Source organism: Wyeomyia smithii, chromosome 2 (genome assembly GCF_029784165.1).
Source record: "Wyeomyia smithii strain HCP4-BCI-WySm-NY-G18 chromosome 2, ASM2978416v1, whole genome shotgun sequence".
Classification (NCBI taxonomy): Eukaryota; Metazoa; Arthropoda; class Insecta; order Diptera; family Culicidae; genus Wyeomyia; species Wyeomyia smithii.
In genome coordinates, this window is record NC_073695.1 from 110,981,386 (window position 1) to 111,004,448 (window position 23,063).

The 23,063-nt window shown below is 40.2% G+C and overlaps 3 protein-coding genes across 3 annotated transcripts in view; 2 read left to right on the top strand and 1 right to left on the bottom strand.

The window, feature by feature from the left end:
• The window catches only part of LOC129721120 (uncharacterized), a 115,239-nt gene that overhangs the window by 35,717 nt on the left and 56,459 nt on the right, over positions 1 to 23,063 (bottom strand). The window contains exons 3-4 of the mRNA XM_055673299.1: positions 6,471 to 6,658; positions 5,872 to 6,382 (exon numbers count right to left, since the gene is read on the bottom strand). Of these exons, the coding sequence (XP_055529274.1) occupies positions 5,872 to 6,382; positions 6,471 to 6,658 (699 nt within the window). The remainder of the gene's footprint in view (positions 1 to 5,871; positions 6,383 to 6,470; positions 6,659 to 23,063) is intronic.
• LOC129721126 (cuticle protein 19-like) lies at positions 4,284 to 5,225 on the top strand. The gene is made up of 2 exons (XM_055673304.1): positions 4,284 to 4,304; positions 4,377 to 5,225. Exons 1-2 carry the CDS (start codon positions 4,296 to 4,298, stop codon positions 4,698 to 4,700), a joined length of 333 nt encoding a protein of 110 aa, XP_055529279.1. The 5' UTR covers positions 4,284 to 4,295; the 3' UTR covers positions 4,701 to 5,225.
• LOC129721122 (adult-specific cuticular protein ACP-20-like) lies at positions 15,342 to 16,232 on the top strand. The gene is made up of 2 exons (XM_055673301.1): positions 15,342 to 15,422; positions 15,620 to 16,232. The coding sequence occupies exons 1-2, from the start codon at positions 15,414 to 15,416 to the stop codon at positions 16,082 to 16,084; spliced, it is 474 nt and encodes a 157-aa protein (XP_055529276.1). The 5' UTR covers positions 15,342 to 15,413; the 3' UTR covers positions 16,085 to 16,232.

Consider the following 23,063-nt stretch of genomic DNA (forward strand, 5'->3'; position numbering starts at 1 on the left):
CCTTTGCAGTTTGCGTCCCCCGGATATGACCGTGTTGATTCCTGCTCAGCAAAAGTCCGATAGTCGCACGCGCTTTTTGATCCCCATCGTCCCAGGCAACTAGCTCCGGGACATTCGCTCGATTTTCAGCTTCTTCCGGCTTGTTTCCAGGAACGATGTATTTCCAAAGACCTTCGCGTACCAACAGAAATTCTACTTCAAGTTTCCATGCTTCATAGTTTCCATTCGTCAGTTTCGAAATTCCGGATCTTTCCATCTTTAACTTTGAATGGCCCACAACCTATTGTAGGATTTACTACTAAATGGAAATACGTCTTAACTTGACGATGGACAAACTTAGAAAGAACGTTTATTAAAATTTATTCTATGACATTAAAATGATTATTCGTCGCTTGCTAGGTTTACATCTCCAACACAAGTTCATGACTCAGTTTTAAATATTGCTTCCCTCATCATGCTAATGGTCATTACCAGTTTTAATTTTGCTTCTTCAATTCATCAGTACCTCAGCGTGATAATGAAATTCAAAGCAATTTATCACATTTCGTTCTAGAGACCCACATTTTTTGGACGACTTCTAGTCCAAGTACTTAAAAGTTACAATGCAGTATCTCATCTCAAAAACAAATATAAGGCGAACGATCGAGCAAAAGTTACTGTTACATGGCAGAACATGACAGCAACTTTTAGAAGTATTTTCGTGTGTTTGTTTTGCGTATCTCGCAAGCATCACGTTGGCAACCTGTATGATCCACCCACTAGATCTATTCAGTGAAGGTTAGGTTTTCAAATGCCGTTTACACGTTTCAACAACAAATCCAACCTCGCGAATTACGTTGTTGGTGAGAAAATTTTTGAAGCAGCGATGCAACTTTAGTTGTTGCTTGTTTCTTTACAATTTCATCGTAGTAACAAAAAATGTTTCTTAAAACCTCGGAATTTCATTAGTGCAACAAATGATCACAATTTATTGTTTTTTTATGTTTCAATTGTTGCTTGGGTGATTATTTCCTTTTCTAATGAATAGTGTTTCCAACTCCAATAGAGTTTAATTTATTGTTCTGACATTGAAAACTAGATTTGCTATGCATTTTTATGATTCAGCGGACTTAAGTAAAGTTTTACAGAAGGAAATTACATTATTTTGTCTTAACGTTATATTGTCATTGGATCTGAAACGATTATTTGGCGAAATGAAAACTTCCTCTTCTGTAAATATTTTACAACAAAAATCAATCGCGAATTTATGATGTAAACCTGAATTTTCTTTTATTTTTTTCTTTTTTAATTAGTTTCTCATGCGAATTGATAATGACATTTTAAATAATTTTTGTTACGTTTTCGGCCCTCTTTTGCATAACATTGCTGCAGAAAAACTGCCGAAGAAAACCACCGACGAAGACGTTCGATACCCTACTTTATTTGAAATCTCAATTTTGCTAAGAAATTTGTTCCATTCTTGGATCCCGGGAATTCCCGGGAAATGTGATGTTCATTCCCGTTTCCCGGGTAATCGATTCCCGGGAATATTGCAAACCCGGGTTTTGCGGATGACCTCGACATCATAGGACTTTGCGACGGTGGAAGAAACCTACGCCTGACTGCCGAAGCCAGACCATTCGGGGTGTGGATGAATTCATACGAAACTAAATACGTGCAAGCGAAAGGCTCTAAAAAGAACTGCATCAACTTCCTAACTCAAGTCTCTGTAGACGGCGATTAGCTGGAAGTGGTCAACGAAGTCGAGTATTTGCGGTTACTGATGACCGCCGACAACAACTGAGATCCAGAGACGCATCACTATGGTAGACGATTCTTTCGAAACCCCTGATTAGACTAGTAGTCCTCTTTGGTATCGAGAAAACAACCCGGAGAACTGGATATGCCCTTGTAGCTTTCGAATGGAAGGTGCAGCGGTCTATCTACGGTTGAGTACAGACGGATAGTAGAGAGTAGCGAAGGCGCATGAGTCATGAGTAACATGCGCTACTTGGAACGCACAAGTCGTGAGGATGATGGACGATAACCCTGCGAAATCACCCCCCTTCAACTACCTCACCGGCACCAGGAATTGAAGGGGCGCAGTGCACACGGTGGCTCGATCATATCGAAGGAGACTTGCGGGTGAGGGAGCTGGCGCAATACAGGCACTTTTTGATAGAGCTATAAGTCACCTAACTGGTAGCAGCAAACAACTTGTATGTTGACCAAAATAAAATAGGTACATCAATTTTAGTTGACCCGTTGGAACGATGAAGTCCTGTCGATATTTTTATTGATAAAAAATATCCAGTGAGCGGTTTTTGTCAATTCTTGGTGCCCGTGAATGAAGTGCTCGTGAAATGGATCTTGAAACTTTTCATTAACTTTAAGTGAAGTAAAGTATTTCAGACTATTTTTATGGTACATTGATTTTCATGTCACATTTAAACCATTAATACAGCATGAACAAATTCTATCAATCATCTGTCTAGTTTACCAAAACTAAAAATTTATAGGTAGTCCGACGTGAGTTCATACTAATATATCATTTTAACTTATCATCGAATTTGTATCATAATCGGAACTGTTTGGTACGTGCGTGAAATCCATCATTTTATATCAAGCACAGGCAAAATGAAGCGGTAAAGTCTCAGAAGTAAGCTATTCCGATCATGATACCAAACAAGCCTTCGCATTCCACCAATAATTCCAACTTTGGAGCAAATATTTTGCACCAAAAGTGTTTCTTCATAAAATTTAAATATTTTAAAAGCATTTTACGGAGAAAAATATACTTACAACCTTTGAACATTTGGTTACATGAGCACTGCTTGAAAACAAGGTATGAGCGCAGTAGTAAGGAAAATAAGGTTCGAAAATAAATAATTATTTCAACCTTTTCTACTAATAGTAATACTTAACGGTCTTCAATAGAATCTCTAAAAAGCTTCAATCAATACTAAAAAATGTTTATAAAAATTCATAGTGATTTTTTCAAAGTCCGTCTGAAAATTACCTTGGGCACTAGATAGTTAAACAATCTTGATGAAACTTTCTGAACAGCATTAGGAGAAGTTGTTTGATGTTTTTGCTGAATGTTTGATATATTTTTCCATTGAATAGTGGAGAAAATTTCGCATATAACAATTGTCTCGATCATGGTACCTTTTGCGGACTGTTCCGATCATGATACATTACCTTAATACAGATAATTCTTCTACATTTTGCATATCCAATGATATAATTTTCAGTGTTGAAACCTGTAAGAAAACATTGCGTTCTCTTTGTTTATATGTTGATGGAAATTCTCTCTTTGAAACCTTCTAGATCCTGGTAGTAGAAAACCAAAAACAAGTGAAATGCGTATGCGAAGATACAGTAATTGAAAGAAAATGGAGTCTCGGGAAATCTCGAAAACGACTCCATTTAATAATGGATTCGCTTACGGAATTACTGGTTTAAATTACGTCATAAATCGTTATTTATAGTCAAGACGTGTAATCACAATAAAAATATGAATTTATAAAAGGTACAAAAAGTTGTTGTTACAGAAATAAAAAAAATGCTCCGACAAGTCCTCTAATCAAATACATATACAAAGTTTTATGTTGGTGTCGAATGTCTGCATTTTCAAGACAATTTGTTTGTAATTGGTGATACATTTGTTGAAAAATTTGACATCAACACTTTCAAAGATGCATAGCTTATAAACTTTGTAATAGATTTTGATATAAAATGCGTAATATGTACTTCAAATCGTGCATCCTGAAATCAATGATGGGAAATATATTGGGAATATATGATACTTTCTTCGAAATATTCTTTATCGTAATGATTTTCCTAAAATGGATTTTTTCAACTAGTAAATAATTCAGACTCACCACGACTTCTGCGGATAAGATAAATTTCAAAATGACACAAGAAAGAGTAATGCAAATTGTCTATTCTAATTGGTTGTGATCGCTAACCAGAACCATTGCAGTTGGTAAATAACGGTATTGTATGGTAAATTTATGCACACGGATTGCGTGGAAACTAATTGAGAGAAAATTGCTAATTTTTAAGGTCTCTTTCCAATAAAGATATAAGCAATTGATGCATATAGTTACTACCGCGGAAACTGGTAACACAGGCTTAGGCATACTGTCTGGCAGTTTCTACGGCACGCCATTGAAAGCGCACGATGGAAAATGAAAATAAACATGTGGCTTAATTTGCAGTATAAAAATTCTGTGTCCAACCGAATTCATCATCAGTTCGCCATAAGCATTCCATTCGAAACATAACAAGTTACTTTGTACAGGAGATCCAAGATGTTGAAGGTAGCTTACTCGAGAGCATAGCGCCGTTTCCGATGTTTGAAGTTACACATTATTTTTTCCTCGTCCTGTTAGGTCCTCATTCTGGTTGCCTGTCTGGCTGCGGTTGCCTCTGCTCAGTTCGGAGGAGAACAAGACGATCACTATCACACGCATCCGAAGTACAAGTACGAGTATGGCGTCAAGGATCACCATTCTAAGGATCACAAGAGTCAGTGGGAAAGTCGGGATGGCGACCACGTCAAGGGACAATACACGCTAGATGAAGCCGATGGAACGCACCGCATTGTGGATTATACTTCCGACCACAAGACTGGATTCCAGCCACATGTTCAGCGTAAGGGCCATGCCCACCACCCACACGGAGAGAGCTATGCCAACATCGAACAACACTACTAATGAATGACTTGGTTTTGTCATTAATTTCGAACGATGAACCGAAACAAACAGCAAATGTAATGATTGGTGTTTTAATTTTTTTGGAAGAAAAAATATCCCAAACCTTTCGAAGGTTGGAAACTGCATTTGAAAATACACTGAAATCTCTTGTATGACTTTGTAGTGTAGGTTACTTTGCAACGCATATTTTAATAGTGTAATTGAATAGCATGGATAGGATACACGACACAAGTTGAAATTATCCTTTCATCATGTATAATTATAAATCAATAACCCTCTAGTGCCCAAGTCAATATTTAGACGGACATCGAAAAAATCACTATGAGTTTTCATAAACATTTTTTAAGTATTGATTGAAGCTTTTTAGAGGTTTACCTGAAGATCGTCTAATGGCGGCACTGGGCACTAGAGGGTTGAGCTTGTTTAAAAAACCACAGCAGAGTTCGATTTACCTCTCACAAAGCCATGGTGCCAATGATCCTCCACCAATGAAAGGTGACCCCAATCAAAATATAAACAACATAATAAAACTTTTTTTCTAGCTTCATTATTTCAATAAACATTAAATTACTTTAATGGCTAATTAAACGATAACTCGTGACAATTTAAAACAATATCATTGGTTGCCAATGGAAGAGAAGGGTTCAGTAAAGGTCTCTTTTGCTGTTTATGTTCCAAGATTTCTAGAGTGCTTGAAGGTGTTCAGTGGTCAGATTTCCGAACCCTTGCCAGCAAATTTCCCCTATAAAAATTAGTCTTTAGAAACAAAGTGTTCTCTATTTCCACGTTGGGTTATCTCACTATGACGACCACTGGAGGAAGGAGAAAGTAAACGAAATGAATACGATCCCGATGATGTAACCCCCGCTCGCTTGCCTTGCTAGCATGTATTTTGCATAATATGTGATAGACCTTCTGCTCGATTTTTAGCTTTGTGCGCATAGCCAGACTCCCGCCCAGCCTACCGGAATGTAAGCGAGAATCGATGTTAATAGAAATTACGATAATCGGTGCGGTAAACACTGGGTTCGCCAGTATTGTGCATTTGCTCGAAAGGAGAAAGGAGAACTTGGCTGAGACTTAGGCGACGAACCCGCTTATCAGAGTACACCTAAATTTGCATATTCGACTAACGAATTGTCGGTTTGATTAGCAGACAGCAGACACTTACCACATAGTACGGTGCATATTTCACCTTCTCGAAAGCCTTGTGTTTCTTCAGCTTTGCATTGTACCTTCCGTTCGGTTTGTCAAACCGATCGTACTTGCCCAGCAGAGCATCGTTCGATTTAAGGTATGCACTCTTGCCGCTCGGTTCCTCGTTGTGACCTGGCACAACGGCGTAGTACTTAAAGCCCTGGTTGGGCACATACTGAACAGCTAAACTAGGAACTCGCAGCGGAAGCGTTGGTGCCGAGGTGGTGCCGGCAGGTCGAGCAGTTGTTGTTGATGTAGCCAAATAACTCCGGTTCTGCGGCTGGCTGCCGTTCGATACCGGTGCTTGCTGTACGGGTGGAGCATTTTGCTCTGGTTTGTCGATGATCTGGCCAATCGGTGAGAGAGTAGAGCTGGAGGCGGGTATGATTTTAACCGCTGAGGCACTGATGACATCTCGGTTTTGTTTTAGTTGCTCCTGAGTAATGTCATTGTACTTGGGCCGCGATGGTGGTGGAAGGATGTATCTGAGAATTGAGAAAAATAATAATTAATGTTTATTTTTCCTTCTAAATGTTTGCAGAGATTATGACTCAATATAAAAGAGGGTCTTACATGTAAGGATTCGGATTTGGTACATCAGCTGATTGGTCCTCCCACACTGGCGCAGGTGCTCTGAATGGTGGTTTAGGCACTGGTTCGGGTGTAGTGGTAGGCGGTTGTATGGGGCCTGTATTTGTGTTCCAGTACACTCGTATCCCTTCGATTCGTGTCACAGCTAGTGTCAGTATCCCTATAAGACCCTGGAATCATAAAAATGTGTACATAAAAATAAATGTTGACTCGCTCAAATGACTGCATATTGAATAAAATATATTAGGTTTAGAAAATTTAAAATTGAATTCCTTCATTCCACTGGGTCAGTGCAAATCTACTCAGGAATAAAGAAACGACATCGCGATTTACGACGCAAGTGAAAAAGAGATGCCAGATATTTGTTTACGAATTAAGCACGTGCGGTGGTGAGCCGAAACTGACAAATTTTAAGCTGCGCTATGGGCAGCACGCCAGGTCAATAATGGGTCACAATTAGGCGAATAAAAAGGGTTTTGACGGCCGTTAGGTTAGCTCCAGGTCAAAACCCAGTGAGCTGGTGGAATAAATAAATTCGCTAATACATAGTTTGCATCTTTATCGATTAAAAATGGGCAAGCGATACGTTGATATGTAATCAAAGTTAAGTTGGAACTATTATCTGATGAGTCAACAATTCGTTCGAACAGATCGTTTGTTATTAATGACTCAGCGTTTCTCGTTCATCATTTATCGTTTATCGTTCATCATTTGGCGTTAATTATTGATTGCCTAGTTTATTTATCTTTTTGTTGGGAATATAATCCGAAAATGTGTTTGTGTTTTTGAATCTTAGGGATGTTTTTATAACATGATTTACTTTCAAGAACAAATTGTCTTTCCGATTACTATCATGTCTAGTTTCCAATCAGTGAAATTCTGTCAAATGATTCTATAACATTCAAAATCTATGTAGAAACACTTCATGTGCGAAATAATTGCTTTTGCTGCTGGAATTATTGGTGGAATGCTATTTTGTGTCATGTTCGGACCAGCTTACTTCTGAGACTTTATCGCTTCACTTTCTCTGTGCGTAATATAAGGATGAATTTTACGTAGGTACAATTCATGAAAAAGTTTTCGTTAGAAAAACCCTTTTTTCTTAAGAGGCAGCTATTTCAGTCTATTTGAAAATAAATGATTAAAAAACGAAGGTCCGATTATAATACATATTTTGGTCCGATCATTATAGCAATTCTATGATCAGAAAAATCGATGAACATATTTGAATGAATTCACTGTCCGATTTGCACAGCGCTTTCTTAGTAACGCTTGTAATGGCGAAGTGATAACCGGTGCAGGGGTCTCCGTTACATAAAACCGTACAGGCCTTTCAGTACGTAACAAGGTCAATGAAAGGTGGGAACAAGACGGGAGTTGGATTAGATGCCCTTTTTTCGATGTTGCGATGGAGCCGGCCACAAAGCGCGCGACTGCGAGTGCCTCCCAAGTAATTGATGTGTACTGGAAAACGGGACGCTAAGCACGCCACGAAGGTAAGGGTGAACTAAACAAGCCTGAACCACTGCTACGCGGGACTGCAGCTGCTATGGAAAGCAACCTCTGATTCGTCGTCGGAAATTGCCTACGTATCGGCCCCTTACCGCATCCCTCTCGGAAACTGTAGCTGGGTAGCAGGTAAGTCCGAGATGGTCGCCATATGCACGACTGGAAGGTTTCTGGTTCTGTAAACTGTTTCGAGCTCGAATGAGGAATACGTGGTTGCCAAGGATGCTGGAGTATTGCACTGCAGTTGTTAAGCTCTACCGTATTGATCTACAGTAAGGTTCTCTTAGATGGTCAATTGAGTAACTGTGGATCTAACGGGTTTAGCGCCATTGGTGGTGGCGGGCTACTTCAATGATTGGGCTGTCGAGGGGACAAGCCACCGCACGAACCATAAGGGGTCAGATTATGTTTGCAACTATGGCAATTCTCAACTCAGACTTGGCTAACGCCAGCGGTAACAGCACATACAGCAGAAACGGCGAGGAGCCGACCATCGATGTAACGTTCGGCAGCCAGGGATTGAGTACGAACTAAAGGGTAGGCGATTGTCATCTTGGTAAGAGGAAAGTTCGACAACATAATTTCGGAAAGAATGCAGAAGGCTCCGAAGTATACCCAGTCTTGGTGTATAAAGGAGGGTCTCAGCATTAATCCGAAAAAAGCTTTAATCGTACCTTTCACTAGAAAGAGGAAATTCAATCTAAAAACTCTCAAGCTTGGAGGAGTAGAAATTCCATTTAGTGAACAGGTTAAATACTTAGGAGTTATCCTCGATGCCAAGCTAAACTGGAATGAACATCTTGACTATGCAATCAACAAGGCGGTCAGTGCATTATGGTTGTGCTCCAAAACAGTTGGAAGAAAGTGGGGCTTGCGACCGAAAATGGTGATGTGGATATTCACATCAATCATACGTCCAAAACTGACCTACGCTGTGTTAGTGTGGTGGCCAAAAACCAAAGAGTCTACCGCTAGAACAAAGCTTAATAAAGTTCAACTACTTGCGTGCATTGCTATAACAGGAGCAATGAAAGGGGTTCGCCATAGAAGGCAGAATCACGAAAGGCAGAATCATGAAAGGCAGAACTCTATGACCGTACACACAAGGCGGAATATTTCAAGAGGCAGAATTTCGAAGGGCACGAAAGGCAGAATCACTCGTTGCAAAATCTGACTCACGATAGCCAAGAGCGTGATGGCAAATTGGTGCGAATCCGGGTCACGGTCAAAGCTGCTACTCTATATTTATTATTTAATATTATTAATTGGTAACCAGACATAATAACTGGTCACAAGTAATGAGCAGTTTTGATGGGAGGTGCAAATCAAGCCTAATTTATTAGATTCAAAACGCGCAAACTGGTTTGGCTCAGGTCCTAAAGACTCTCACGGCATCGCGGAGAGTAATTTTTCGATGTTAGGTATAACTTACCCTAGTCTCAACGGCTTGTTGGTTATAATTAACATAAAACAATTCATGCGGCGAAGACGCGTAATCGAGGGCAAGGAACCGAGGCGGCACAAAGCCGCCGTGGTTCCGCGGTCCGAGGCGGCCGCCGACCCGCCGTCGGAAGCGGCGGCCTCTCGCATACAAACAACTGATCTACTGGTTCTCTAGGATTATTCAAACAGGTTTTCTTTCCCTTAGTTAAGTCCGAACGAGCGGTAGCGAGTAAGGACAGCATACACTTGGACAATAGAGTCGGCCAAAGGCCGCGAGTGTGTGTTGTTGAAAAAAGTAGACCATTTTTTTATTCTGCCATTCGTTATTCTGCCTTATGAAATATTCTGATTTTCGTGATTCTGCCTTTTGATTTTCTGCCTTTCGTAGGAGACCCAATGAAAAGCACCGTATCAAAAGCTCTTGATGCAATTCTTCACCTGCTGCCGTTGTACGAATACGTGCAACTAGAAGTAGAAAAGAGTGCCTTGAGGCTCAAAAGAACAAGACTATCTTGTCAGGTGATCTTGTGGGTCACCTGACTATACTGAACTTTTTTAAAAGAGGGCCAGTGATGAGTATGAATGGAGACTGATTGGCACCTCAGGACAATCATGATATTCCTCCAAGGTATGCGAAACGTCACGTACGACTGGGAAGTCGGAGTTCCTTATGTCCGTCCCGGTTCAACGATATTTTTCACAGATGGCTCAAAAATAGGTACAAGACTGGTGCAGGAATCTTCGGCCCTAGAATTGATGTTTCAGTGGCCATGGGACACTGGCCAATAATGTTTCAAGCAGAGATTTTTGCAATCCTTGAATGTGTGAATGTGTGTCTGACTAGAAAATACAAACATTTGTATTTTCTCTGACAGTCTAGCAGCACTGAAAGCACTTGATGCTTATAAATGTACATCCAAGATTGTCTGGGAATGTATTCTCACAATGCGACAGCTATGTCAAACATACTCAGTAAATTTGTGTTGGGTTCCAGGACATTGTGGCATTGGTGGGAATGAAAAGGCAGACGAACTTGCAACACAAGGATCTAGCTCACAGTTTATCGGACCAGAACCTTTCTGCGGAATATCAAACTGTGCAGTGAAAATGGAGCTTAGACGCTGGGAGAAACAAAAGGTGATAACCAATTGGTTGGATGTCAAAAATTGTTTCCAATCTAAAAGATTTTTAACTTCAAACGAGAATCTTCTAGAGCTCAACAAAAGAGCTCTTTGTACATACGTCGGCCTAGTAACGGGGCACTGTCCGAGTAGATATCATTTAAGGAACATTGGCCAGGTTCAGGATGATATCTGTCGCTTTTGTAATATGGAAAGCGAGACATTGAAACATCTACTGTGCAGTTGTGGTGCATTATTTAAACGCAGATCAAGGTTTCTTGGCAGTGGCTGTTTACAGCCCAAAGAGATTTGGTCTTTGAATCCTGGGAAGGTGATTGGCTTCATTAACCATATTTGATTACTCAACAATAGTGGTCATTGTAATTTGCAAGGGGACACGTATAGCATACAAAAGTTCACATCAATGGACAACGTAATTCTAATTCTCTAACAAAAAAAGTGTAGGCGATGGCCACTCTGATAACGACCACAAGTTGGTTAGCAATAACTTAGACACGAGGCGGCTAGCGACGAGTAGGGCCAATACTCCAACAATTCGCGACTGGTTGGAAGACATCGAAATTGGATGCCGATGTATTTTCGGACGCAATAAATTGGCATGACGAGGGGGCAAGGGTCTAAACATGCCTTAGTCTTGTTAGCCTACGATTGGAAGGTCACGGGCATACTGGGGGTCTGACGCGTTAGTCGGAGGATGCAACGCTCGTACCGATGTACAAAGATGTGAGAGCCGGGCAGCTTTTCAAACCGTTTAAAGGAACGCTTAAGAGCGCAATAAAGGCCAGTGAACAAGCCTGTACCGATAGAGATTTTGCCAGTGCCAGTGCCCATAGGGTGATGCCTACAAGATTGTAACGTCCAAGATCAGAGGTGCGTCCGCTCCGGCAGGGCAGTCACCAGCGATATTGGACCGGACGACGTTTACGACGAGTCAATCAATGGGGTCGGCCTTAAAGCACTATCCACTTGCGTAGTTGAAGATTGGATGCCCTCCTGGAAGAGCGCACCATAGTCTCGGAGGTCATGGTACTGAACAACTGTAAATCGGAACAGGAATCGTTGATAAGTGCTAGTGGATGCACTATTAACGTATGCGTCGAAAATAGACACAAATAGACATTATTAAGACAGATAATTGAGTTTGATAAATTTCCCATGGAAGGTAACCAAGTTAGCTTCCTCGCAAAAAAATACGTCATTGCGTGCTGCCTTCCGACAGTTAACCGGAACATTCGCCATGGCGGACGAAAACATGCGTGTAGGCATGTTTTTTAATTCTTTCATCGTCAGGTTTCGCGACAAAATTGTTGGAGTAGATCTTACGCTTCAGGCTTGGCCAGAAATCCTCGATGGGACGCAACTGGGGGACGTTGGGCGGGTCCGCCAACTTGGGTACCACATCGATATTCAGCGGCTCCATCTCCTTCAGCGATCGCTTCGAGTAGTTGTCCGACGCCAGATATGACCAAAACACCGCGCCTTTAGCCTTATGGTATTTCTTGATTAACGACGCAACTTCCGGCAGGCCCGTTGTTTTCTAAATTTCTTCTTCACGGTAAGTCCGCAGCGAAAGAAGAGTAACTTTGACATCCCTTTCTCGCTGATTGCCAGCCACAGCAGCACCTTTTTGGAGAACTTGGTATGTAAAATAAACTTCACCTCGGTGTTCACTATCTTACTGGGGGAGTTAAAATACGAAGTGCCCTGCCAGTCGTTGCCATCCAGGGTGAGACAAGTCTCGTCATCCATCACCACCGCCACGTCATGATTTGCTGGGAAAATCGACTTGACTATCTTGTTCAGGAGCTGTCGCTGCATTATTGCCTGCAGCTACGAAACTAGTGGACGAGACTGCTGCTTCCTGACATGTATGTCCATGTTCGTCAGGTACTTTTTCACTGTTTAGCAGGTTGCACCGACCTCCTGGCCGAGTGCACGCAGCGATGTAGCCACGTTTCCCTCAGTCATCCTCTTCAGCATTCTTTGAAGCTTCTTGTCGCTTTCGGTCGTCGGCCGTCCGGAACCGGGCTTTGATTCGCGCACACTTCTGAACGGAGTAGCTTCACTGTTTTCGCCATCACGGTTAGAGTTCGACTGCTAAAGGTGTCAGTTTTTTTCTGCTGCGTCATGGGTTAATATGATTGATACTGCATGCGTAGTTTCGTCAGTGTGTGTGAAGGTAAACCCGGTGGGGTCGAAGGCGTTGTCGCATGCGCGTACCGAACCGTGCCATATGAGGTAATATGAGTCCTGGTTGGCATTATTTCTATCAGCATTATCGTCAAAGCGGACGTAGAGTGATTAGTTCTGAGCCAGGTGACGAGTGATTTCTACGCGTGGACGATAAAGTGGGGGAAAAAAGCCGAAAGAGCCAAAGGTACAGGATCCTGCAGAAGGATTGAACAAGGTTTAAACATACACTTGGCTAACATCGACATTGTAGAGCATGCAAACGAGCAAATCAGGAAACAAGAAATAGAAGCGTCATATGGCATGCGGGTCAACAAAAGCGGCAATTAAGAGTGAAATAAAGGCTAGTGAACTCGTTTGCCTTGGAAGACTGTGTGCTAGTGTCAATATGATCTCGTTGAATGACAGGATAGGATAGTAATGACCAAGACCAATAACGTTATGGTACCCGCCGAGCAATCAACAGCGATTCTAGATCGAATCATAGAGAGATCCTTTCCAGTGTTGACCTCAGATTTTTAGTTCACGTTACAGGCTATGAGGAAGAAGAGGAGCCTTCAGATCATGCAGAAATTCTTGAATGACTGTAAATTTCCAGAGAAATGGAAGTGACATGCTGATTTTTTTCACCGAAGGCAGGGATACCACCTGGAAAACCGTCAGTATACAGAACGATCTGTCTGCTCGATACCGCGGCAAGAAGATGAAGACTCAACAGACTGGTAAAGTACACGAAGGATGTAAACGGTCTTAAGAGCAACCACTTCGGCTTCCGGGAAAGTAGACCCACAATGGATTTTATCCTATCTATCACTTAAACAGGAGAGGTAGTACTTCAGCTCAAGTGAAAGCGGTATCTGCTATTGCGCGGTCGTCAGGCTAGATGTTGAGAATGCGTTTAGTAGCATCAGTTGGGACTCCATAGCTCACGTGGTTTGGAGTCTCCTTGTACCGGCATCACAGGAAAACTTCTTCCAAAACCGATTGCTAGTTTTCAACACAGAGGAGGTGCGGCAGAAGTGCATCCCAGTAACCGCAGAAGTTCCGCAAGGATCCATTCTAGGCCCAATGTTTTCGTATGTCATGTATGCCGAAGTGTTGAAGGTAATGTTCCCCATAGGGGTTGTGATTGTAGATTTCGGGAATGATATAACCCTAGGTGTCTACGGCGAGTCAATCAAACAGGTTGAGTCAACCCGTAAAGACCCGGGACGAAACTTTTTTTTGAAAATGCTCGTTCTCAGCATTGGAACGGCCGATTTGGGAAAACTTTAAATTTTATTCAAGGGAAATAGTTCCTCTATGCTTTGGTAAAGGTCCCACACCTCTGAACCCCTTCCCGTTTTCGTGAGACGCAAATTTATATTTTTTTAATTTCCTCGTAAATCATAAGTACTATAACAAGTGGTACGGTACAATCATCGTTCTAAATGATATGTTTCGAGCTTTTATCAAACTTTACTCCAAATTTGCCGTAATTTACCCCAAACCGAAAGTAAATTCAATAAACTTTCAAATAAATTTTAAAACTCGTTCGATCTAATTTGATTGAATTTTGATGCAGTTAGAGAAATTTTATGAAAATATATAAAATTGCCCCGGGCATTCCAGAGTGAACTTTGACAGTTTCGTGAATCCGCGAAAGAGGGAACGTAAATTTTATCTAGCGTTGTAAGATCAGTATATTTTGATTCGTACTTTTTATTCAGAATTTTTAAGTGATCAATTCAAGTCCTTTTAACGGTACCGATTAGCTCATATACTTGAGGGTCGCAATATCGTAATGGATGATCATATGATATTTTTATGTAAATTTCAAATATATACTGAACAAATTCTTAGTTTCGATGTTGATGTCCAAAAAACAGCCAATTATAATTGTTGTGTAGAAATGTGATAATTTGTTAATAATTCTATGTTTGTATGCAGTTTTCTCATACAACTTATATCGCCAGCAAATGACAAACGAGACAACCTTATGTACTTCTTGTGTATATCTTGACTTATTAATGAAGCCATTAAATCATTGAATGCATTGAAACTTATAACCGTCGATCGATGAATAATTACCTAAGATCCAATAAATTTTGCTGCCTCGTTTAGCGGTACCCCTACAGTAGTCATTCATTAAAATTGACCAATGTAAAAGTGCTAATTGAATGATTCCAGTGCACTACTGACAATGGTTTAGAGCAAGAAAAAAAAACAATAAATCCATGTACCAATGATGGCTTCTCATGCCTTTCACAGCAAGGTTGGCCAACATTCCGTTCAAGTACTGGTGCAGGCACGCATGATCGGTGCAGCCACCTTTTTGAAGACGTCGGCCGTCGTTGGTGGTATCGTTTCTATGCGCAAGAATTCGCAACCGGCTTCTGCAAATTTTGTTCCATAATGTTTAATGTTACACACGCACAAGGCGTACCGTGGGGGAGTTTTGATTATTATGCTTATATTTTTTTATAAACTTCTTAGTGGGTATGCTTTTATGGTTTGGTAAATAGTGCAGCAGGTGGTTACTTTTCTTCGGCATGGAATTTAACTGTGCTCGTAAGCCGGTATAAAAACTGGGACCACCTGGTTTGGCCCTATCAGTTTGTGATTTCTATGTTTCTGGTGCAGTTGGTTTAGTTTCTACGATATGTTTAAAGTGAGTGCTTAAGAAAAATAATACTTTAATTTGAAGATTGAAATATGATACCAATTATAAATTTCAAATGAGACAAATGAAAATAATTTTCAAATAATCAGAATGGCTGTGTAGTGATGAATTCCTGTTTGATACTACTAATAAGATTGCAAACTGTGGTCAATTTATCATCAATTCTAAAGTGAACTTATTTACAGATATTTCTTATTGTCAGTGTGGCTCTGGCAGCCGTATCGGCGCAGTTCTTTGGGGGTGGTGAATCCGGCGGTTTGGGTGAGAGTGGCGGATTTGGCGGTTTCGGTGGTGGCGGTGATGGTGATGAACACAAAGATTACTATGCCTATCCCAAGTATAAATTCGAGTACGGTGTGAAGGATCACAAAACTGGTGATCACAAAAATCATTGGGAGATTCGCGACGGAGATGTAGTGAAGGGCGAATACTCGCTTCACGAACCCGACGGTACGCAACGTGTGGTCGAATATAAATCCGATAAGCATACGGGTTTCGAAGCTCACGTCAAGCGGATCGGCCATGGTGGACACCCACAACTGTACGGTGGCCATCAGGAGGAGAGCATCGGTGGAATCGGCGGCATCGAAGGAGGCTACGAACACGGTGATGCCTTCAGTTACAGCAATGTGCAGCATCATCATCTATGAGATCAACAGATGGATGATGGCTGGTTGAACTGAGAGCCATTACATACTGTAACTATCCGAGACTGAATTTCGCGCTTTTTGCGGACAATTAACTATCGGCTATCAACTGTTCTAGTTTCTAAAACCCCCTCAATAAATGTGATACGAAAAACCCAATTAGACGTAATCAATTTTATCTACATATAAGAAACGTAAGAAAGAATATTCGTATGGTTCGCAGTTTTTACTAAGCGAAAAATATAATAGACGATAATTTTGTATGCTTCGATTTGATACTAGCAGACTATATTTTACTCAAGATGTATTTCGTCACTGCCAATCAGCAGTTCAGACGAGAATCCACAAATTACAACCAAGTACGCTTTCCCTAATTAACTTTGTAGTCAGTGTACTCGTTGAAATGAATCACATTGCGCACTAAATTCTGCTTGTCATAGATTATTCCGCGCGCTAAGGTTAGCAGAGGTGTGTCAAATTACTTTATTCGAAGCCTACCTCACTACCTACCTGTTCTGGCGACCCTTGCCGCATAAGCCTAGTTCGAGTGCTAAATGGTTGCAACTTTTATGGCGTTCTGGTGCCGACTGGACATCCGCGGATGGGCTAACACGGTTGCCGATCAGAGCCGTTGAGCAGTGAAGGGAACTATCAATCAATCGACAGATGGATGATTAATTAAGGAGTGCAATAATTGAACAATTGGCACCACGTGCGAGAGAGGGTAAGGGAGAAAGAGAATGAGAGGAGTACTCAAGCTGGTTTACCTTTGTGGCAAAGCGATTTTTCGCGTGCAGATTGGTCCAATAGAATATTATTATTTGCCATCGCGGTCTGGCATGATATTCGAAAAATTTGACGGGTTGGGTAATCTAATTCATTAAGTTGTTATTATAAGTAATTTGTGTTCTTAAATTTGTTCCAAATTTCAAAAATTTCGGTTAAAAAGCTACAGCTAAGTTTGTGAAATCGTTGTTGAAAAATTACAATCAAGTTTCCAATTATAGTTAACTACAGCATCGTTTGTAGTTATTTATGAAAATTGGAGAATATATATATGGAATATATATGCAGAATGCAGAATGCACTTTGCCAACAACTCAACAATTTTTCTTCAATATTTAAAACAAAATTATATGTTACCCTGTAATAGTACTGTCCACTAATCAAGAGCTACTCAGTTGAAATTTAACTATTTTGTTGAAAATTTGACAAGTATTAGATTCCTGGCGACGAAACTTTGAGTTATAAACAACAAATGAACTGCAAATGTTCCCTCGTTGAGTGAACTGTTTATTCATTCAAAAGAGCTGATTGTACAGCTTTAAAATAAATCTATATATTGCATCTATATATTGCACGATATATGAGTTTCAAGTGATGCAAAAATATAATTTATGGGCAAACACCTGATATTTGGCTTTCGTTGCCGCTGGGTTACAAAACTTTTATTGATGTCAGAATCCATTTTGATTCACTTTTGTTGATAAGGGTTGAAATCAGTCCACTATTCGGGGTTAAACCCCCATACTATAGAGCATAATTCCACCTTAAATTCCAATTCGCTAATATTTTAATTGATTTATTGCCTGTAGATTGGTGTTTCCACCCCCAAAGGAAAAAAAACTTGATTAACCTAAAACTGTATTTAAGCCACAAATGGCCGACCTCGAGCCGCCACTTCGAATTTTCAAAAGCACAAGACTCGGAAATAGTTAATGCGTTCCCTGTGAAAACGTTATTTTATGTTCGCTTCACCACATCAACCATTTTCACTTTACGAAAGCGATACAGAGACTCATATTTATAACAATATTCATTCCGAAACACAAACAGGTTCTAACAAAAGAAACGAAAAGAGGGCAAAACCGTTGGTCATCTAAGTTTAATACTGGAGCTATCGGCAAAGTTGCCTTTGCCAATACAATGATAAATATTCTTTTTTTTATTACTTTATTAGAGTGGCTTTCAGCCACAGGCTGGTTCGCCACCAAGAGATAAATATTCAATTCAAGAAGTGTTTTTACTATTGCCAGAGATGACATTTAGAAAACCTCATGTAGTTTTCGATGAGTTTTCTACGTAGAATACCTCTGGTAGAATACCTAACCAAATACGAGTATTATACGAAAACCTGCAAAAAGATTTTTGTGGTGAATTACATGAAGAATAAACGAAATTTGAGTTTAAAAATATTATTTATTTTTAATTGTGATGATTATTTTGTGTAAATTGGGAACGAAATTGACATTTAAAATCGTTGCTTTTAATCTCCATCGATTGAGTTTGTTTTTGATGTCATAAGTTTTCGGAATAGAAATACCCCGTTTGCAAAATATTCTAGGGCTTTCTAGCCAGTACAAACAACAAACCCAGGTAAGTTTAATTTTATCTTCAAAACTTTATATAAATTTGTAAATTAAATTAAGTAGCAATTCAGAACCTAAAAATGAGTAATTACTTAACTCAAAACTGAGAAATACTGTATCCAAAAAGTAAGTAACAATCACTCTGTTTTTAAAACGCCTTGTTTCTTAATTATACGTGTTTACGGAGTTACTCAGTTTATGAGTTGTTCCACTTTTTACGAAAATGCGTCAAATCTTACTCATTTTAGAGTTATTTTTCCCGTGGGTGTAAATAATTCTTCCTGCAACCGTTTAAAGTTGCATGGAATTTTTGGTGAGCTTTCTTATATATGCCAACCATGAACCATTGAGATGTTGGGTACGCTTTAAATATATGGGATTTGACAGCGATAGCATAGTTCTGTATAAATCAGGCCTTAGATGCACCTTTGCTGTTGCACTGATTTTGTATGTGACGCATATTATGCGATTTTGCTTTCATTAGCATTTTCGGATGACAGCAAATATGTTGTTCATTCTGTGCCGAACACGCATCAGTATCGGATGTGTTTGGTGATCGCTCCGATAGAATATAAAACAAAAGACGCGCGAGCAAGTGTTGGCATTGTTTGCCTGGTCGAGTGAAGGTTCAAGGTCGCCCGCCTTTGTGCAACTGTTTCGCATCGTGGCTGTTTGCTGGTGCGTAAGCCGATTTGGCTGCTAAGTGATTTGTGCTACAGCAGTGGACGAGAATCTCAACACAAAGGAGGAAAAAGAAGAAGCCAACAGTTGACAGCGAGTTGTGTCGCTGTGCTGAGTGATCACACACCCGGCTCGCTGCTGGTGGCTGTTTGGAGCTGCTGTATTGGTGCTGCTGGCTGTAACGGCTGCAGCTTCGACCGTTCGGACAACCAACGCGATCTTACGCTGAGATGCTGAAGAAGACCGTGACCACTTCTACCATAACATCGAACCCCTTTGATCTGTTGTCCTCTGATGAAACCGATTCTGACGATTCACCAGCGGGAACAACTTATGCCAATCCTGGGGCGTCTAGAAAGAGGAAAAATATTTCCTCTCCTAAACTTCCCCGAAAAGGTCCTAAGATTTCCCAAAGTGAAATGAAAGTTACAAACAAACCAAACAGTGCTGCGGAAAAACCGAAGCAAACTCCTCCTGGGCTTGCAAATTTAAAGTCCCAGAAGGAGTTCCCAGCACTGCCAGGAACATCTAAAACCCCAGTTGTTCCTTTTGCACTCCCAGTTGATGAAACAAACTCTGGATTAGTGAAATTTTCTGACATTGTGGACTGGATTTTTGAAACTTTCAATGTACCCGATCCAATTAAAATATTTCTTACAGCATTCCTCCCAACAGTTAGATCATTTATGAAGCAGTTGACTGCCCAATGGCCCTTCCTTGCAGCGATTGTATCCTTCGATGCCTAATTCATCTGCGTATACGAAGGATTCTATCTCTGTCTTACAGTGGAATTGTAGAAGTATTTTACCAAAAATGGATTCATTTAAAGTTATAATAAATAGAAACAAATGCGATGCATTTTCCCTTTGTGAAACTTGGCTTACTTCAAATATTGATCTCAACTTCCATGATTTTAATATTATTCGCCTTGATCGAGACACCCCATATGGAGGAGTACTTTTAGGGATTAAAAAGTATTCTATTTATTCTATTTTCTATTCTTTATATCGTATTAACCTCCCCTCGATTCCAGGCATCAAAGTTGTCGCATGTCAAATGACAATACAAGGTAAAGAGCTTTGTATTGCCTAAATATATTCCTCCCAGAGCACAGGTTGGGCAACGGTTGCTCTTTGATTTAATAGAACTACTTCCCTCGCCACGTTTGATTTTGGGAGACTTCAACTCTCATGGTGTGGCTTGGGGTTCCCCCTACAATGATAACCGCTTCTCTTTAATCTATAACCTTTGCGATGACTTCGACATGACTATTTTGAACAACGGTGAAATGACACGTACCCCGAAACCTCCAGCGCGCCCAAGCGCTTTGGATCTATCCTTATGTTCGACGTCGCTACGGTTGGATTGCACATGGAAGGTAATCCTCGATCCTCACGGTAGCGACCATCTGCCTATTCTTATTTCAATTACTAACGGTTCAACTCGCATGCGACCAATTGACATTCCGTATGACCTCACACGGAATGTCGATTGGAAGTTATACGAGGAAAAGATTTCAAAAGCGGTCGAGTCGATTCAACATCACCCACCACTTGAAGAATACAACCTCCTCGCGGGCTTAATCCTCGACGCCGCGTTGCAAGCCCAAACGAAGAAATATCCCGGCGTAACGATCAAAGAGTGGCCTCCAACTCCGTGGTGGGACAAAGAGTGCTCCGATGTCTACACGCAAAGATCCGACGCGTTTTTGGCCTTCCAGAAGGGAGGTATACCCGACGACTATATACGGTATTCGGAGCTTAATACCAAGCTTAAAAGCCTGGCTAAAGCAAAGAAACCAGATATTGGCGTCGGTTCGTGAACGAGACGTCGAGGGAGACATCGATGAGCACTCTTTGGAACACAGCCCGAAGAATGCGGAATCGCGTAACGGTCAACGAAAGCGAGGAGTGTTCAAATCGGTGGATATTTAATTTTGCCAGGAAAGTATGTCCGGACTCTGTTCCTGCGCAAAACTTTGTTCACGATACGTCTCCGAGTCACGACGCGATAGAATCACCTTTTACGATGGCAGAATTTTCAGTTGCCCTCCGTTCCTGTAACAATAACGCACCTGGGTTAGATAGAATCAAATTCAACTTGTTGAAGAATCTACCCGGCAATGCCAAGAGGCGCTTGTTGAACTTGTTCAATAAGTTCCTGGAGCAAAACATTGTACCGCAGGATTGGAGGCAAGTGAAGGTGATCGCCATCCAAAAACCAGGGAAACCAGCTTGGATAATTACACTGTGCTACGATTTAGAACTTCTGAAGTGACTAAGTGTAGGTTGTAGGTCTTGTTGAGTGTAACATTCGCTCATACTAGAAAATGCGCAAGTAACATTTGACTAAAGCTACAACCCACACTAAGTCACATCAAAAGTACGTTTTTTCATCATTTGTAGCACCGTGAAATAAATGTGCGATAGAAGCCAAAAATTTTGGTTTTCTTTATAAAATATATAATTTAGCCAAATATCAACCGATTTCCACAAAACTGCTTTTATTTGATTCGAAATTGAATATCCTTTCGAAATTATAGTGTATTTGCGGTATTTTTCTCACAAAAATAGACGGCAAATTTGAAATTAAATTGAAAAATTGCGTGAAAAAGTTTATAAAATTAGATATAAACTCAAATAACATGTTTTATTGATATTAGAACAAACGTCTATATATTTTGAAAACTCTGTTTGCCCTCTTTCTAAAACTGCTTTAATATTTAAAATTGGTTGACAAATGACTGAGTTAAAAAATATTATATGCGCTGAGGTCCAAAAAGCCGTATTTTGACCATAAGTTCAGATTTTGGGGGTGTTTGGAAAATTTCTAGTATGACCGAATGTTACACTCAGTAAGACCTACAACCTACACTAGGTCACTTCAGAAGTTCTTGCATTTTTTTTCATTTGTAGCACATTATTATCGGAAGCTAGAGACGCTTGCGATCAACAATGTATCATCCATTCTTTTTAAATAGCTTATACTTATTGACAATGAAATAGATTTCTCGTTGTTTTACATAATGTAAAAAATAATGTTTATTCGTTGGTTTTATTCCCATAGAAAATTTTTTTACAGTTGTTTTTTGGCCGATGTAATGGCATCTATTTGGTTGACAAGCGATAGCGTTTTTTATCAGAGAATCACTAGCATGTAGAAGAATATCTCTTACTGCGAAAAATGCTCTCACTCATTTGCATCTCGAAACCGAAAAAAAAATCCAGTCATCCGTCGCGCATGTTCGCTTTCTGAATGCTGTGTGATGTCAAATTCATTCAAATATTTTGTATTTTGATGTACACTTTACATATTTTGGTTTGAGAAAAATAAGCATTTACAGTATATCACGGCAAATATTTCAAGTGAATCTAGTATATGTATTTTTTCAGACTTCTTTGATACTTTGTGGGTTTGTAGGCCTTACTACCCGAAGAAACACTGTATTTTTTACAAAATTTTTCTGTACTAACATTTGGAAATGGTTTAAGTTATTTTTGTAAATCGATATACATTAAAGTCGCTTTTTACGCGGGGGATTCGAGCCGCGTAAAAAAACGCGCAAATTCCGGAATCCGCGTGAAAAAAAAACGCCTAAATTCCGGAATTCGCGTAAAGAAACCCGCGTTAATTCTGCAATCCGAGTGAAGAGAAACCGAAAACCGCGCAAAAAAATATACCACGTAAATTCCGGAATCCGCGTGAAAAAAAAACGCGTAAATTCCGGAGTCCGCGTGGAAAAAACCGCGTAAAAAAAACCCGCGTAAAAACGCGTAAATAGCGACCTTAGTGTATTTAAATAATGACTAGGAATAGAGAAAGGTTTTTTGAATCACTTTTTGTTTTTGATGATTTTTTAATGTAAGATCTCAAATTCAATTTTGTCAAGATTTTTCTATAAAAGTACAGACACTCTTCTTAAAGTTCTACAA